At 39.9% G+C, this 16,005-nt stretch overlaps 1 protein-coding gene across 6 annotated transcripts in view; it reads left to right on the plus strand.

The window, feature by feature from the left end:
• ARFGEF3 (ARFGEF family member 3) overlaps positions 1 to 16,005 on the plus strand; it is a 90,414-nt gene that overhangs the window by 56,799 nt on the left and 17,610 nt on the right. For all 6 annotated transcript variants that reach the window (XR_011149897.1, XM_069010491.1, XM_069010492.1 and 3 more), the window contains 12 exons: positions 906 to 1,013; positions 1,258 to 1,473; positions 1,725 to 1,835; positions 3,228 to 3,378; positions 3,820 to 4,134; positions 5,770 to 5,903; positions 7,421 to 7,566; positions 8,262 to 8,441; positions 8,827 to 8,971; positions 10,057 to 10,179; positions 12,291 to 12,394; positions 13,942 to 14,086. Coding sequence is in view for 5 of the 6 variants with exons in the window: in XM_069010491.1 (XP_068866592.1) it covers positions 906 to 1,013; positions 1,258 to 1,473; positions 1,725 to 1,835; positions 3,228 to 3,378; positions 3,820 to 4,134; positions 5,770 to 5,903; positions 7,421 to 7,566; positions 8,262 to 8,441; positions 8,827 to 8,971; positions 10,057 to 10,179; positions 12,291 to 12,394; positions 13,942 to 14,086 (1,878 nt within the window). In the remaining variant the exon portion in view is untranslated. The remainder of the gene's footprint in view (positions 1 to 905; positions 1,014 to 1,257; positions 1,474 to 1,724; positions 1,836 to 3,227; positions 3,379 to 3,819; positions 4,135 to 5,769; positions 5,904 to 7,420; positions 7,567 to 8,261; positions 8,442 to 8,826; positions 8,972 to 10,056; positions 10,180 to 12,290; positions 12,395 to 13,941; positions 14,087 to 16,005) is intronic.

Here is a 16,005-nt window from a genome sequence, read left to right on the forward strand (position 1 = left end):
AAGCTGAAAACCTGGAGCACAAATGCTTAAAAACAATCCTTAGCTTCATTTGAGGGGAAAAAAATGAAATTGTATCAGCTGAAAGACAGCAGGATGGCTATGATACTGTATTGATATAAAATGCGCTGTCTGCTTTAATGTGTACGTAATTAAAATAGTGTATGCAGGGGGAGCACTGGCTTCAGCTGAGCCATTAAGTAGTGATCAAAGGGCACTGCTCTGAAAGTTTTTTGCTGATGGTATTGAGTTCAGTGTTACTTTTAGGTATTGAGCTGGGAAGATGAAAGAAACACTTGGAAAAAACAATACCCAGAAGTATGTGGAGAAGGGGCTGTTAGAAAGGAAAACAACCTGGTGTTCCTAACGTTTAACTCTCTGCAAGAAACTGGTCTTTTGTTGTGTTGGAGAAAGGGTTGTATTTCTTTTGTTGAGATTGAACATACATAGGTATACTAAAAATCACATTTAGGACATAGGATCCCAATACATCTTGAGAACTCAGACTGAGGTCTGGGAACATCTAAATACAGGATTTAGGAAGATTTGAAGTTATACTAAGAAGTGCAGAGATTTAAGTGTGTGGGAAGTTCTGAACTGTAAGAAATACCTTGAAATCTTTGCTGGAGGTTCTGTTTGCGGTGTAACTTGAAGAGGGGGAGGGCAGCTTTTGAGAGTGGGATATCTCTCCTTTTCAACAAAACATTGGTTATACTGGGCAAAGCCTGAGATGCCACAGCTCATGTTTATACCAAGGCTTTAGAAGGCTGGCAGAAAGAGTAACACAAAAGCATACCTGTGAAGTCAGGAGTGCTAGTACTTAGCTGAACACAGAGCCAGTAAGAGATGCTTTCTTTGTACCATCTGTGTGTCAAATAGTAATCTGATGTATTTTAATGTTCTGGCAGACATTGATGGCTTGGGCAGCAGTGCAATTGGTGGCCAATTGATGGCATCTGCTTCAGCTCAATCTCCTCTTTCCCAGAACCAGAAGACAGATGATTCTGTTGTTGCAGGTACTAAGACTGTATAATAAGTACAAGTGTGTCTACCGGTGGTGGGTTGTTATGTACCAAAAGCATGTTCAGATAAATTGTGTAGAATAACAGTTTAAAAAGAAAGTATGTCAGTACATTGTACATGTGAATTGGTAGTTCAGCATGCAGAGGACAAATGTGACTTGGCTTTTTACCACTGATGATAAAGCTGCTGTTGTGTCATTTTCTAGTAGTAATAGTAGTAATGGTTTTTCCACTCTAGGAATTGCTTTTGCCCGATACCTTTTAATTGGCTGTTGGAAGAACTTGATTGACACTTTGTCCACCCCTCTGACCGGCCGCATGGCAGGCAGCTCCAAGGGGCTGGCCTTCATCTTGGGAGCAGAAGGAGCCAAAGAGCAGAACCAGAAGGAGAAGGACTCCATCTGCGTGAGCCTGGATGGACTAAGGAGGGCAGCCCGGCTGAGCTGTGCCCTAGGTACTGCTGCATAGGGGATGGCATGGCAGACTCATAAATTAGGATGGTAATTTTCCTTGAAGGAATGTGGGACAAATAAATGCAGCATCCAGCTCCAGTTTTGCATAGGAATGTGGATTGTGGGAATATGCATAGAGTGCCCTACGGCATAAACATATCCAGCCAACTTTCCTTGACCCTACTCTTGTTGGGGTTGTATGGGATTGGGGAGTAGGAGTTGGTCATACAGTAATTGTGTTGTTGCTTTACAGGAGTTGCTGCTAATTGTGCATCTGCTCTTGCCCAAATGTCTGCGGCCTCCTGTGTCCAAGAAGAGAAAGAGGAAAAAGAAATCCAAGAACCCAGTGATGCTATAGCTCAAGGTAACTACATTATTAAATTACCTACCTTGTCTTACATTGCCTGCAAAGCTCAACTGGAAAGTACTTTGCTGCACATAGTGGCATTTCCCTCTTGCTCTACTGCTGTGCACTACTCACTTGTAGGCACATGGGATGTGTGTCTTCAGTACATGTCCTGCTGTCCTAGGCTCTTAATATTATGTCCTACTAACTATATTCTATATGGAACTGAAATCAGTGGAATAATGCATAAGTTTATGGCATTTTTCAATGTGTGCTTTTTAAACTTTGTGATACTAGTACAACCAGAGGGCATCAGAGAAACAGCTTCTTTGGGGATTTTTGTGTGTTGAGTGGTAATGTAAGCTGAGTTTGCATCCCTCTCCCTGTCTGGTTTATATATCCTTGATTATCTTTTCTGATAATCTGACTTTTCTGTCATCTTCAGATATTTAAAACTTTCTGAATCATGTTAAATTAAAATGGAATAAAAAATGATGTCATTTTAACATATAAAAAGTTTTGCATCTCTATACCACCATTTCAAACAGTGTAAGCCAAAGTCAATTGTTGTCTCCAGTGACTGTTTGGAGAGGTACATAAAATTTCTCTGGTTATGTCTGATTTCTAATGGCAAGAAACCCATAAAAAACCACAGTGTTGCACAAATGACCCTGCTTGGTACTTAAACTTGGTATCTTAGTAGAGAAAACAAAACTGAAAAAGCCTGAGCTTAAGGAAGCTTTTGACTGCTCTTCTGGACATGACCGAAGGGAGTTGACCAGACCATGCTGAAGCAAAGAGGAGGCAGCAGCAGTGGCCAGCGGCCAACAGATCTGTTCTGTGAAAGCTTGTAAAGCTTCAAAACTTGTTTCCATTCCAATGCAGCATAAAAACAAAGCTTTTCAGGGATTCTTGGAAAAAATAAATAGATCCAAATGGTTGTAGTTCTGATCAAGATTAGTTTTGCTTTGACAAGAGCTCTTCAGTGAAACTTTTTGTGTGGAAATACGTGTGCAATCTACAAATGCTTTTTTTTTTTTTCCATAGCAAACGCGATTTTGGTAAAAATAAATAAATATCCAGTCAGCCATCTCTGAAGAGAAATATCACTGGCAATCTGCAACTGTTCTGTAGGCAACAGGATGTGAATTTGGGGGTGGAGGGTGTCAATCTAGCATTGATTTTTTTCATGTATATAGGATCAGTCAAAAAGGATTTTAGTTTTAAAGCTACCTTAGGTTTATTAGGAAGAAATTGGTTTCTCTGATTTTTTGGTTTTTTTTTTGTCTAGAACTCATGTTCTTTTATAGATTTCAGACTGTAATCCTTTGCCATGACTGTGTATACAAAACAGTATTTGTTTAAAAGCCAGAGAACCTAATTTTATTTTATTCTTTTTTCATGATGCAGTGAAACAGAAAGTGGAGCAGAAACTGGAGCAGATGGGGAAAGTGCAGGGAGTCTGCCTGCACACTGCTCATGTTTTGTGTATGGATGCAGTCCTCAATGTGGGTTTGGAGATGGGAAGCCATAATCAGGACTGTTGGCCTCATGTGTTCAGGTACTCACCAGCTTTCCCAAAACAGCCAGAATTCATACCATGTTGCCTGAAAGTAACAGACTGAGAAAAAGGGCTTTGCAGACTCTGTGAATGTTCTGTATAGTGTCAGAGTGAATTAACTGCCAGTATCTCTAAAACAAAAGATGGTGCTGTTTTCTACCGCTGCTCAGGGACAAAATCAATGCTTAGAAGCTTCAAAGTTACCAGAAGACTGTGGCAGACCCAGGAACCTAAACGGGCTTTTCAGGCACCTCCACCAAACTATTTGCTGTCTAGGCACATGAGGAGCCAAAGGATGTAAGAAGAAATGTTATCTATGAGTAGTCTGAGAGTTAGAAATTGTCTGTTTATGGCTTGAGGAAAATGTTGTGCAATTAGTGCAGTGAGGAGTGGTTGTTTTGAGGTGTTTGTTAATTTTTTGCTTCCCCTGTGTGTTCTCAGGGTGTGTGAGTACATCAGCACGCTGGAGCACACCCATTTCAGTGATGGTGCTGCCCAGCCCTCCCTTACCATCACCCAGTCACAGCAAGCACCTGGAGGGCTGCACCCAGACTCTGAGCCTGGGGAGGCTCCTCAGGCACTGACCCCCGAGCAGGAGACCACGCTCAGCAGCCATCCGGTCATTCAGCCAGTTTCTATCCAGGATCTCATCAAGGACAGCAGTAAGGGCAGAGCTTTTGACTTCCGTGGAGGCAGTCTGCTGTGTGGGACCAGTGCTGCCAAGGCTGTTCTCACGCTCTCCACACAGGCTGACAGGTAAAAGCACTGCTGTCAGGAACCAGAATCCTTGTTCCCAAAACAGTACCAAAATGGCCCTTTTTGTGCTGCAGTGGGTCTAATCGTTGTTTGCTGCAGCCACTTGCTTCAGTTGAACTTCACAAGAGAGCTGCATGTTTGTCACAACCAGCAGCTTCTAAAAGACCTGGTTTTTTTCATCTCTGCAGTACCTGCAAGTACTGAGCTGAGTATGTCTGTGCACAACAGTAAATATGCCAAGCAAATCAAATGCATCCTGAGAGTGGTGGATTTATTTCTTGCATGTAAATTGACCGGTTGTATTCAGTAAAGCAGACAAAATAAATGTGTGTCTTGTCCTGACCAGAAGGGACTGATTGATAAGACCAGTGTCAGTCAGAAAGCAGCTGCTTCTGTCAGGGCTGCATGGACAGTTCGTCAGGCTTCCCCAGTGTGTCCAGAGGAGGAAGGGAACCAAGTATGGTCACACAATGGCTATGTTAAATGTCCTTTCTTCATGGTCTGCCAGCTGATATTATTTCTGCTATTTTTTTAAGCAGCCCAGGGTACAGCTGAAAATTTCTTGGGTTTGCATGCTTGCAATTACCTTTTTATTCAGCTAACACTTCTCATCTTAATCTCTGCCCATAGGAAGGTGTTATGTGTCAATTCAGAGCCAAAAGTAATGCATAAACTGCTGTAGAAATTTGACTCTGGGCATAAAAATACCTTTTCGTTAGGAAGCTTATAATACAACTTGGTTCTGAGGATTAGAGAATAACAATAGTTTTAATAAAGAATAATTTTAAGAATAATTTAAATTATGCTGGTTTCATTTCTACCCTTTTACTTAAGTGCAAATGCTTATTAGGACTCAATCTCTTGTTTCTTAGGACTATAGAAAGTTTTGCCTGAAAAGCAACACAGACAATCATATTTTTGTCAATTTCTGGCTGCACCGTGTGAAATTTCACTGTAATCTCTTGTGGAGCTCTCTCCAGTGTAACCACACTTACTGTTGTATGTGTACAGATTTTAACTGTTAAATCCTAAGAGCCCATTGCAGCTGAAAATAGCTACCCTTACTTGTATTTCTCATTGTTTAACCAAAACATAGCCCCATACCAGCCACTGTTAAGAAAATTAACTCCACCCCAGCCAAAACCAGCGCAATATTCCAAAATAGCAATTCAGGTACAGTAACCTTAGGTTTAAGACTTGAATTAATTTATTTTTCAGGTTAGGGTCGGTAACTTCAGATGGAGCAAACTGGTGTAGCTCTAAAGTCAGTGAAGCTATGATGATCTGTGTTGTGAGGAATGGGCATGTTTCGACTGGTTTTTTAATTACTGGTTCATGAATGGCTTATAGCATTAAGATAACTGGAAAAAGTGACTTTTTGTTTCAGCGCCATAGTTGAATCTTGAAAGGGTTCTGATTGATCCCATAGCAACCTACTTTCCACTCTCCAATTAATAAAGCTTCTGGATCAAAGTCTTGCTGCAGCACTGTATAAATGAAAAAGCTCTCAGTAACCTAATGTGTCACCAAAAGCAACATACAGAAGCCACAAACAGATAAGAGTTGTCCTCTTACATACAAATTTAAGTCTGCATCTCATTAATTTTTCAGTTAGATTCTGTTCTTTACCTACAGGCTCTTTGAAGACGCTGCTGACAAGTTAAACTTGACGGCACTGGCAGGCTTCCTTTACCAGCTCAAGAAGGCTTCTCAGGCCCAGCTTTTCCATTCAGTCACAGATACAGTTGATTACTCACTAGCAATGCCAGGTAAATCACCTGAAGATCCTGTACAGAGTGTTTTATATACAATTGTACTGTTTGCAGGACTTACCTTGTATTCTTACAATTTTTTTCAATTGAAATTTCAAGGTATAAATAAAACACAGTATGTAGTCTAATAAGATCTTTCTTATTAGAATTGTAGGACCAATTCAAAAGCTTTAGAAAAGATTGAGCACTTTTTTTGGACAGGGACCACATTCACACCTGCTTTGCAACACATCCCAGGACATTCATTTGGTTCTTGGACTTTGGGGGTGTTAATTGCCCACCAATATATAATCACAGCTCTCTTTTTGAACCCAGTTCAGTATGGAAACTTGGGTCAATCTAGACTTAAGACAGTGGATTTAGGTTAGACATTTGACAGTAGGATAACCTCAAAAGTGTTCAGAAAACAGGCAATAGAGAACAAAGCCCACAAACGAAGAGTGTTAAAGCAGTGGGATTTGTCCTGCTTGATTTTCCCCAACAGAGTAGAGCATGTACCCCACAGTACAAAGTCTGTAAATTGTTGTTTCCATCACTATCTCAAATGAAGCAGAAGAACTGGACACAAAGGAAGATACTTCACTTAAATTTATACTGTGCCTGTAGAAGCTACATTAGTCATACAGGTGTTGTTCTGTCCTGTGGCAGACACAGTTTTTATCTATGTTTCCAATTTAATTGGTTTCCTATCTCCCTGAAGTGCTACTTGTCATTTTCTCAATATGACACTTCAAGTTTTTGGGTTTTTCCGTCTTGCTTTTCTCCAGACCTCATCATTCATAACTCTAGTTTTAATAAATAGATTTCCTCTTATCATGTATGTAGTGTTCAATCAACAGTAGTTGTAATACTGAAATTAAAGTTAGGATAGTGGAATTAAGTGCTATTTTTTATTTTAAAAGTGGCCTGTCCCCTGATTACATCTTTTGTTAGAGATAGAAGCACCACTGTGTTTGAAATGAGAGGATGAAGTGTCTTTCAAAATGTTGTAAGAGCAATGGAAGATGAATCCCTTTCAGCAGGAAATAACAAGTACTAGTGACTGGGGAACAGAAAAGCATTTCCTCACATTCTGTTCTTTGTATCATTTGCTTAATAAGAAGTAGAAAATTAAATGCCCAAGCTAAATAATTTGCAGTTTATAATATTTCCTGTAGATGTCACCAAAAGCTTTTGTAACTACCATTTTGGGTGTTAATATATTTAACTCCTTGCTTAACTTTTTTACACTACTTTTCCAAGCTTTGTCTTTAATGTTGGCAAAAAAAGTGATCACTTAAAGTACGTTTGGTAAGTTTTTCTTTGAACTTGGGTCCATCTCCTGTTCTTTTACCTACACAGGCATAGGGTGTGTTTTACATCAGTTTTGGGTTTTTTTTTCTTTTTGTCACCCCACTGAAGCTCCTCACCAACTTAATTAATAATTTCTAATTCCAGTTCAGACATTTAGGAGTAGAGGAGAAGCTAAGCTAAGCTGATGCTTAGCTTCCATTTATTCTTCTACTTTCTTGTAGGTGAAGTAAAATCTACGCAGGACAGGAGAAGTGCACTTCACTTATTCCGACTTGGTGATGCCATGCTCAGAATCGTAAGGAGTAAATCCCGCCCACTGCTCCACCTCATGCGCTGCTGGAGCCTGGTGGCACCTCACCTTGTAGAGGTAGGAATGGGGGACAAAAATGGGAATGTGTGCACGAAACAACAAAGCTAAAAAAGGTGGAGAAAGCTTGATAGCTCTTAAAATGTATAACAACCTTCAACATTGTCAAGTCTTCTCTGTCTTGTATAGACTGTGTCGTATATTGTCATACTGCCGCCAAAGAGTGTGCTTGCAAGTGATTGAAATGGGCAGGCCCAAGGACAGGGTGTTGGGCTTTTGCTATGTGATGCAAATTGTGTCTGGTGAAAAACCTGAAACCACCCCAGGGGGCTATAAGTGTCTCCTCCATCTACCTATATTCCCAGTCAAGGTCTACATCCTTGCAATTCTTCCCATAAAAGCAGCTCAGCTGCTACCTTTTGAAGGGAAGAACGGTCACACAGTCAAAACAAAACATTTCACACAAGTTCTGTTCTATGGGTTTTAGTATTTAATTTATTTATTTTTAGCTCTATGCTTTTTTAATTGTCAGCAAACTTCCATACATCTGCGAACCTCCAGGAAGCTCAGAGTCTCAGTCATCTGTTTCCATGGCAGTACTCTCCCATTTTCACTGCAGTGGGGTCCCTAGTCACATCAGTGGGGAAGCTGTTTGGAGGGTTCAATAACATGTAGTGCTTGCCTCTCTTGAAGGTGTCTGACTAAAAGCAAATTTTTTGTTTGGGCACACTCTAATACGTCTCCTTTCTCTGCAGGCTGCCTGTCACAAGGAGAGACACGTGTCTCAGAAGGCTGTCTCCTTCATCCACGACATCCTCACCGAAGTGCTGGTGGACTGGAATGAGCCTTCTCACTTTCATTTCAACGAGGCGCTTTTCCGCCCCTTTGAGCGCATCATGCAGCTGGAGCTGTGTGATGAGGATGTCCAAGACCAGGCAAGTCACCTCTGATCAACGTGTCTGTATCTGGCCTTCATGCCTGTAAGAATGGCTTCCAGAGTGCACTTGGTCCACGTGAGAGTGTTTCCCAAATTCCCTTCGAATGCTGCTCCTTGATCATCTTCAAGGAATTGGGAGTGCTCTGCCTACCTAATCAGCATTGTGGCAGAGCACAGAGACAGTAGACCTTTAGGCTTTAAAGCAATTAAATAAAGATTTTCTATTATCTAAAAAATTTTAAATAATGAATTAGTCTAGGCTGTCATAGTGAGATCTGGAAATGTCTTTAAAGCCATCCTCATTCATTCTGAAGATCCATGTGTATATCAGTTCTGGTTTTTGGGTTTTTTTTTTCTTTTAACCCCTCCTACACTGGCTGCAGGTGATCACCTCTATAGGAGAGTTGGTAGAAATGTGTTCTACCCAGATCCAGTCGGGATGGAGACCCCTGTTCAGTGCCCTGGAAACAGTGCACAGCAGCAGCAAGTCAGAAGTTAAAGAGTACCTTGTAGGAGAATACTCTATGGGTAAGGACTTACTGTGCTGTTTCATATGTGCTTTTGATTCCCTGGGGGACACAGTAACTAACTTAATATATTTAAATACCCAAACTGAACAGTGGCACTACAACACAGTTGTACCGAAGTGTCTGAAGTATTAGTTGGGGTAGGAGGGAAAGCAGATGTATTGTTCTGACCTTTTATCCTCTACATTCTAACAAATGAGTAGAATGAGAAAGAAATGCTTCAAATCTACTTGAATAATTCTGAGCAAGACAGTAATGCAAGGGTACTGAGCTTGGCTGAGTATTTGTTGCTGTCCTGCTGGAGAAGGGACTGTATACAACCAGCATGTCTCTTGTGGACTGTCTTCCTTATTGTATGAAACCTATTGCTCTTATTCATCAGGGTAACTTAGTGTGGTAATCTAGGCAAGTGCTTGTCCAGGCACTTGATCACGAGGCTTTCCGATTCCTGGTGCTATTACAGACCACATTTCTGTAAGAATGTGCATCCCTCCCAGAGATGTTTGCTTGTATGGCAATGTGTTATTATTTTTTCTGTTCTTTTGCCCCATTAGAAAGTATTTTTGAATGTGAAAAGTCATGTGTAAGGGATGTGGTTTTCCTCCTAAATTTTGTGATTGAGATCTGTTATGGCTGATGGCTGATTGTGGGTGTACACAGCTTTTGAAGACTGATAATCTACTTAGGAAAAGCAAGGCTATTTTGTTACTGTATAGTGTGAATAGTTTTCTGCATGATTAATGTCATCTTGGCAGTTATCAAAAACTAAACCAGAAACTAAACAGAAACCTCCACCAAACAGAAGTGTTAGCTACTGAGTTCAAGAGCTCAAACCTGCTCTTACCATTTGAACAGACATAAATTGGTATTTGTCATAGACTGGGCAAAGGAGGGAATCTCTATCACTCCCTATGAAAGGCTACATGAGTTGCCTCAGCAGCAAGAGAAGGTTTTACTTTTAAGATAATTTCTGTCTCTGCCCAGAAAAGAAAAGATTCTACAGATTCAGTTAAATTGGTGAAAAACAGTTCGAAAATGATTTTTAAAGGGGGGTGAGGAAGAGTTCTCATCTTGTTATTTCCACAGGGAAACGCCAGGCTCCAGTGTTTGATGTCTTTGAAGCATTTCTAAACACAGACAACATCCAGGTCTTTGCCAATGCTGCCACCAGTTATATTATGTGCCTTATGAAGTTTGTCAAAGGACTGGGTAAATATTTTCCATTCCTATTAAGTCATGATATTTCAAGCTTGATCCTGCAGAAGAGGGTAATTCAGTTATGTAAGACATAGCATGGTAGCAAAGAGAGGGGCAGTGAAGAACTTGAGTCCAGAATGCTTCAAAAGAATAAAACAGAATCAAGACCGAGGGATTATTTCCATAACATTTTTAATACTATCAGTTCAAGATTTTATAGCAGCAAAAATGCATCTCCCTATTAACTGTCTGCTTCTTAATTTGATCTTTGTTTACATCAGGACTTGCTTATGTTCATGTAAACAATAAAACAAAAAAACCTCCAAATGTAGCATTTTGCAGAAATGGCCTGGCATTGTGCAGAGACAGCATGGATTGTTTGCAACAGAGCAGGGCATGTTTTACACTGCAGGCAGCAGAGACCAGGCATAGTGTGTCAGGCTGACCCTGCAGAGTAATTGTCATGCTTCACCAGCCTGCAGAACAAAGGCAAACACTGCTGGGTCATTCTGCTCCCATGCTGGTGATCCATGGCTTGCCTTGATCATTAGAATTTGATACTTTTTATTGAACTCTGACAATGTTGGGTTTTTTTTGTGTATGTAAATTATAGAACTTCTAAGTAGTGATAAAATGGGGCCTTTTCTTTCTATATGAATATTAATTCACAGAGGTTTCTAGCTCTGTAAGCAACTCCTTTTGATTTAAATGAAGCACCTAGCTGCAGCAGATCTACTCTTTAATGTTACTCTTTGTCTCACTGAGCTATTTCACCATTGATTTCAACGGGGGCAGAATTCAGCTTGTGATGTAATTGTAATTGTAATTGTAGTTATTACTACAAAAGAGAAATAAACTTGCATGTCCAGTACCAGTAGAGGGAACTCATGTTTCTTCTGGAGGGCTTAAAAGCCTGTCTTATATTTCTTTAGGTTTCTTACTTTCATGAGATAATTTTGACCCCGTTGTGGTCACATATCAAAAAGCAAGGTCTTTTTTTGTATTAAAGGTAATAGAACTATGGGATACATCAGCAAATACAAAGCCATACTATGTGCATTTTATGGTAGAACTAAAGGATTCAAACTTCAGTGGCTGACTTGGGTGATCTCAGTAGCAGACAAAACTTTAAAATACATTATGGAGGAAATAGCTAAGAGCATAGAAAAATCAAATAAATATAGTGAAAGGAGAACAAAGTAGGATCTCATAAAAGTATTTTAATATTAATCTTGTGCTTTTTATGAGAGGAATAGCTTTTAAGGCAAGAAAATGTTAATGTCTATAGGCATTTAGTAAAGCTTCAGATTTAGCACTGAATGGGAAGTATTTGGCTAAACTGGAAAAATGGTTGTGAGCCAAGTATTCTAAGGTGGGCAGAACATTGGCTGAGAGGGGAGTCAGGCAGACCAGCAGATGGGGAAGATGGTGGAGAGGAGTTGTCCAGAGAGGAGCTCTGTAGCAGGATGCCTTGGAATTGCTCTGCTTATTGAATTCAGTTAGTGAAACTGGTCTGGAAGGAGCAGTCTGCTGATTAAGTTGGGAATACCAGCCATAGTGAGGCACTAGAGCCTGAGGATATGTGTCATACAGCTGGAACTGTAAGACCTTGACACCTGCATTAGACAGCAGAAGGAAGTGTAGTAGTACAAAATAGAAAATGATATCTTTAAGCAGTAAATAAACTAATAGGAAAGAACTTGTGGTAAAAGAATTTTCCGGGTCACTGGGGTGGAAATGAATAGAAAAAAATTAGTATAGTAATTGAGCAAAGGATGAATATGAGCAAGTAATTCCTACACCCATGGAAGAAAATGGAGTCAATGTGACAGATAATATAATTGTATGGTTATTATAACTCTCGAAGGCTCTACTAAAGAGGTGTTAAATAGGCATATGCTTACTAAAACGTGCATTCATATAAAAATTCATGTACAAACTGTGACCAGTATTACTGTATTGTTTCGGTGGGGGTCACCTGGTTGTCATCTAAGAAGATCAAACAAAGGATGTTTCCTGGATTCTGTTTGGACATTAGGGCATAACTGAATGAGAAAAGAAAGCTAATGCTCTGTTTGTTTCTTTCCTTCTGTCCTTCCCAATGCTGCCTTTCCTGTCCCCAGGGGAAGTAGATTGTAAGGAGATGGGTGACTGTGTGCCAGGATCAGGATCTGCATCTACAGACTTGTGCCTTCCTGCTCTTGATTACCTCAGGAGATGTTCTCAGGTATGATGAACAACCTTATACAGGCACAAACCTGGCCTAGGAAACAATTCTAACCTGCAGGCTTTGTGTCAGTCATTGGATGATTTGCATGAACCCAACAGAGTCTGTGGTGACCCTGATGGTAATACCCTACACTGCCAAATGGACAATGGTGATCTGAGGGAATATCATACCTTCTAGGCCAGTTAGCAGTGGGAAAACCGAGGAGATAAAAACACTCAGACCCAGGGAGCATATGAGAAAATGTGAATGCTCAAAACCTAGTAGTAGCATTACTCAAAGCTAAACTCATTCTTATTTAAACAGTTACCATAAATGGTGTTGGGAATGAAACACACTAAAAAAAACCCAAAACAACAAGTTGTGAATTCTCATATTTTAAGAAAAACAGGTCACACCCTCTGAAATGCAGAAGCAGCTTATTTGTACCATGCAAGCATATGTGAAGTTCAGGACAAATCTCTAATAATTAGAATGCTGTCATGTTTCCTGTAATCTCCTTGCTCCCAGCATATATTAGTATCCAGGGTTATCTGGACAATTTTTGTCTGATTTTATAATGTTGTTTGTATTTTTGTAGCACCTGCGGGTCTTTTTGTTGGACTCAGGCCATGTTTTTTCTGGGTACAATACAAATGCACAACAAAGGATACTATCATTGCTGAAAGGAGTTAATATCTAAATTTAGAGATAATGGGTGGATTCAGTGTGCAGACTGAGAAAAGAAGGGAAGAATAAGGCAACTCAGAATAATAAACACTAGACATACCAAACTCAGCTTGCTATCTTGTTCATCTAAAAAAATTAGTAAATATCTATGTGTATATCTAATGTATGTTCTGTCTAATTTGCACCACATTGCTATTCCTCATCCTTACAAACCCTGGTTCACAGTGAGGGGGAAATATTTTCTTCTCTTTAAAAGAAGCAGCCATTTATATCTTGTACTTTTTAACTTGCCAGTAAAAGAAGAACAGGAATGACTAAAAAAAAAATCCTGTCTGTATATTGCAAGTACATTATTTACTTAGAAAGACCTGATAAAATGCTGGTAGCATCTCTACAATAGCACAATTCTGCGTTTTGTATCTGTTGTGTAATGGACAACCCAGGCAATGAAGCTCTGAAGTAAACCTTTACAAACCCTTTTATCAGTATTTATGTAGTCCTTCAGAGCTTCAAAATATTCTGTGTATAGCTAACAGAGCTTCATAGGTCATAGATACAATCAGTGAGTTGTAACATTTGCCCTTCACAAATAAGAAGAGAGTACACTCCCCCCTCAGAAATGTGTTATTTAAATTGCTACTCTCCCTCTCTTTACCCACAACCCTTTACTTGTCAGTGAACTGAAGACTTCTGGCCTCTAATTGTGTTTGCATTTTATTTTATTTTATTTTATTTTATTTTATTTTATTTTATTTTATTTTATTTTATTTTATTTTATTTTATGTACCTGTGTTGTATGTGATCGCTTTTACAAACTTTCCCATGGATATTTATCGTCTCTTTTTTTCTCTCTCTCTCCTCTTCTCCACCCTCCCAAGTTGTTAGCCAAAATCTATAAAATGCCCTTGAAACCCATCTTCCTCAGTGGCCGGCTGGTTAACTTGCCCCGGAGAGCACAGGAACAGTCAGCCAGCAGTGAGGATGGGATTGAGTGCATCCTTTCTGACTTTGATGATGACACTGGTAAGTGCATTGAAAGCAGTAAATGCAGAACTAATCAATTGCTTCTTCTATGTGTTGCTGCATATTTTGCCAACTGCTGAAAGCAAAAAGGAGGGAAAACTTCATAGTTTATTGTCTCCTTGTTGTCTACACATGCCCACGTGCACACGCAGAAGTTGGAAGTTCAGGTCCTGTCACCTTCTTTATGTAAAAGGTACAGTTCATATATAAGAAAAATACAACCCCTCTCTTAGGGCAAGATAACAATATTTTGATTACCAATTAATTTGATTATTCTGATACTCATAATACAACCATTGTGCATTTCTGAGAGCTAACACAAAAATACTTTCTAGACCACAGCTCAAGTAAAGGAGTGAAAACCTTTTAAAGTTGGTATTGGCAGGCCTGCCTTTAACAGAAAAAAATACCAGTATTGAGTTACTGTCTGGAAAGATAAAGAATAATTGTTCAAGTGTTTCCAAACTTATGTCCTGTGGTCTGTTAAAATAAACAGTGAATTTCTGAAGTCCATAAAAAGCACTATGACCTTCAGAAAAAATAAGCAGCATTTGCCTCCTGATTATTTGTGTGGTTTATATGGGTTGTGGATTAATCAGGTGTTGGATGAACTAGATGTGTGCAGAGCCAAGCAATAGAGGAATGCAGCCTTATGGCTTCTGGGCTCAGGAGACCTTTACAGTAGTACAGTCACTTTTGAATATGTGAACTACTGAGCTGTTCCACCAGGCTGCCTCAGTGAGGAGTCAGCTGCAACCTGGCAGAAAGCAGTCTGACTCCAATGCATTTCATTCATATGCCTCACCAGACTGGCCCTTGGTACCTACTTTTATCTAGACTCTTCCACCATATGGATTGTCCTGTTCCACTGCTACTCTGGATAAAGGAGAGAAAAGCTGTTCTCTGAAACCAGAAAGTCACAAGTCCTAGTTTTTCACAAAAAAACCTTTTGCTTCCTTCTTTCTGTGCTGGGTTTGGTTTGGTTTTTCCCTATCAGAGTATTTTAGGATATTCACCTGGGACGCAGGAGACCCAAGTCATTGAAGCCTCTGCTTTGAATCAGACTTGGAACTTGACCTAGGGTCTTCCCACCTCAGTTGTCTACTGTTCTGAAGTGACTCTGCCTGTCAATGTCTTGCTGTAAATAGAAATATCACCCTGCAGCAAATAAACCTTCTTCTGGTTCTTGTCAGAGCTAAGCACTGATACTGTCACCTAATTTGTTATTTACATGGCAGTGGTGTTAGAACATTGCTAGGCGAACTGAGTTCACAAAGACACAAGGCAGTCTTCACCTGGCACTCTGGTGCTCAAAGTCAGTACCAGGATGAGGCAAAGTGTTTTAGCCTGCTTTGCCATATCTGCAGTATATTTTCATGGTGTATTTGATTTTATGCTGGACTCTTCAAGAGGCTGTTTTAGAGATACTCAGTTCTCCCAGATTAGAAAACGCCTGTATTTCATTCTGAGTCATTCATGCTGTTTCCTTATCCAGAAGTATCATTAAAGTCTAACTGACTGAAAACAATGTCACCATACATACTGCCCTCTGCAAGTGGTGTGACTAAATAAATGATCAACCTAGTTACAAAGTAGTGATTTCACTGTTTTCCTTGTTTCTCAGGAAGATTCTTGCAGTCAGCAAGCTCAGTGAATCTTAAACTAAGTTCCCTCTTGTATTGCTTTCAGAACATAAGTAGCCAGCAAACATCATTCAGATACAGACTACGTCAGCATAGCTAGCACTGGCAGAGAACATGGACTTACTAGTGAACCAAAGTAAAATCCATTTTAAGCCTAATGAACCCATAGCCTTCTAAGGCAACTTAAGAGTGTAATGTGCAAGATCCTTCTAGCTGTTCATGATATCATGGCAGACTAGCAAGTACTTAAGGGATCTGTGAAAAATTAAAGGTCAG

The sequence above is a fragment of the Aphelocoma coerulescens genome, chromosome 3, assembly GCF_041296385.1.
Source record: "Aphelocoma coerulescens isolate FSJ_1873_10779 chromosome 3, UR_Acoe_1.0, whole genome shotgun sequence".
Lineage (NCBI taxonomy): Eukaryota > Metazoa > Chordata > Aves > Passeriformes > Corvidae > Aphelocoma > Aphelocoma coerulescens.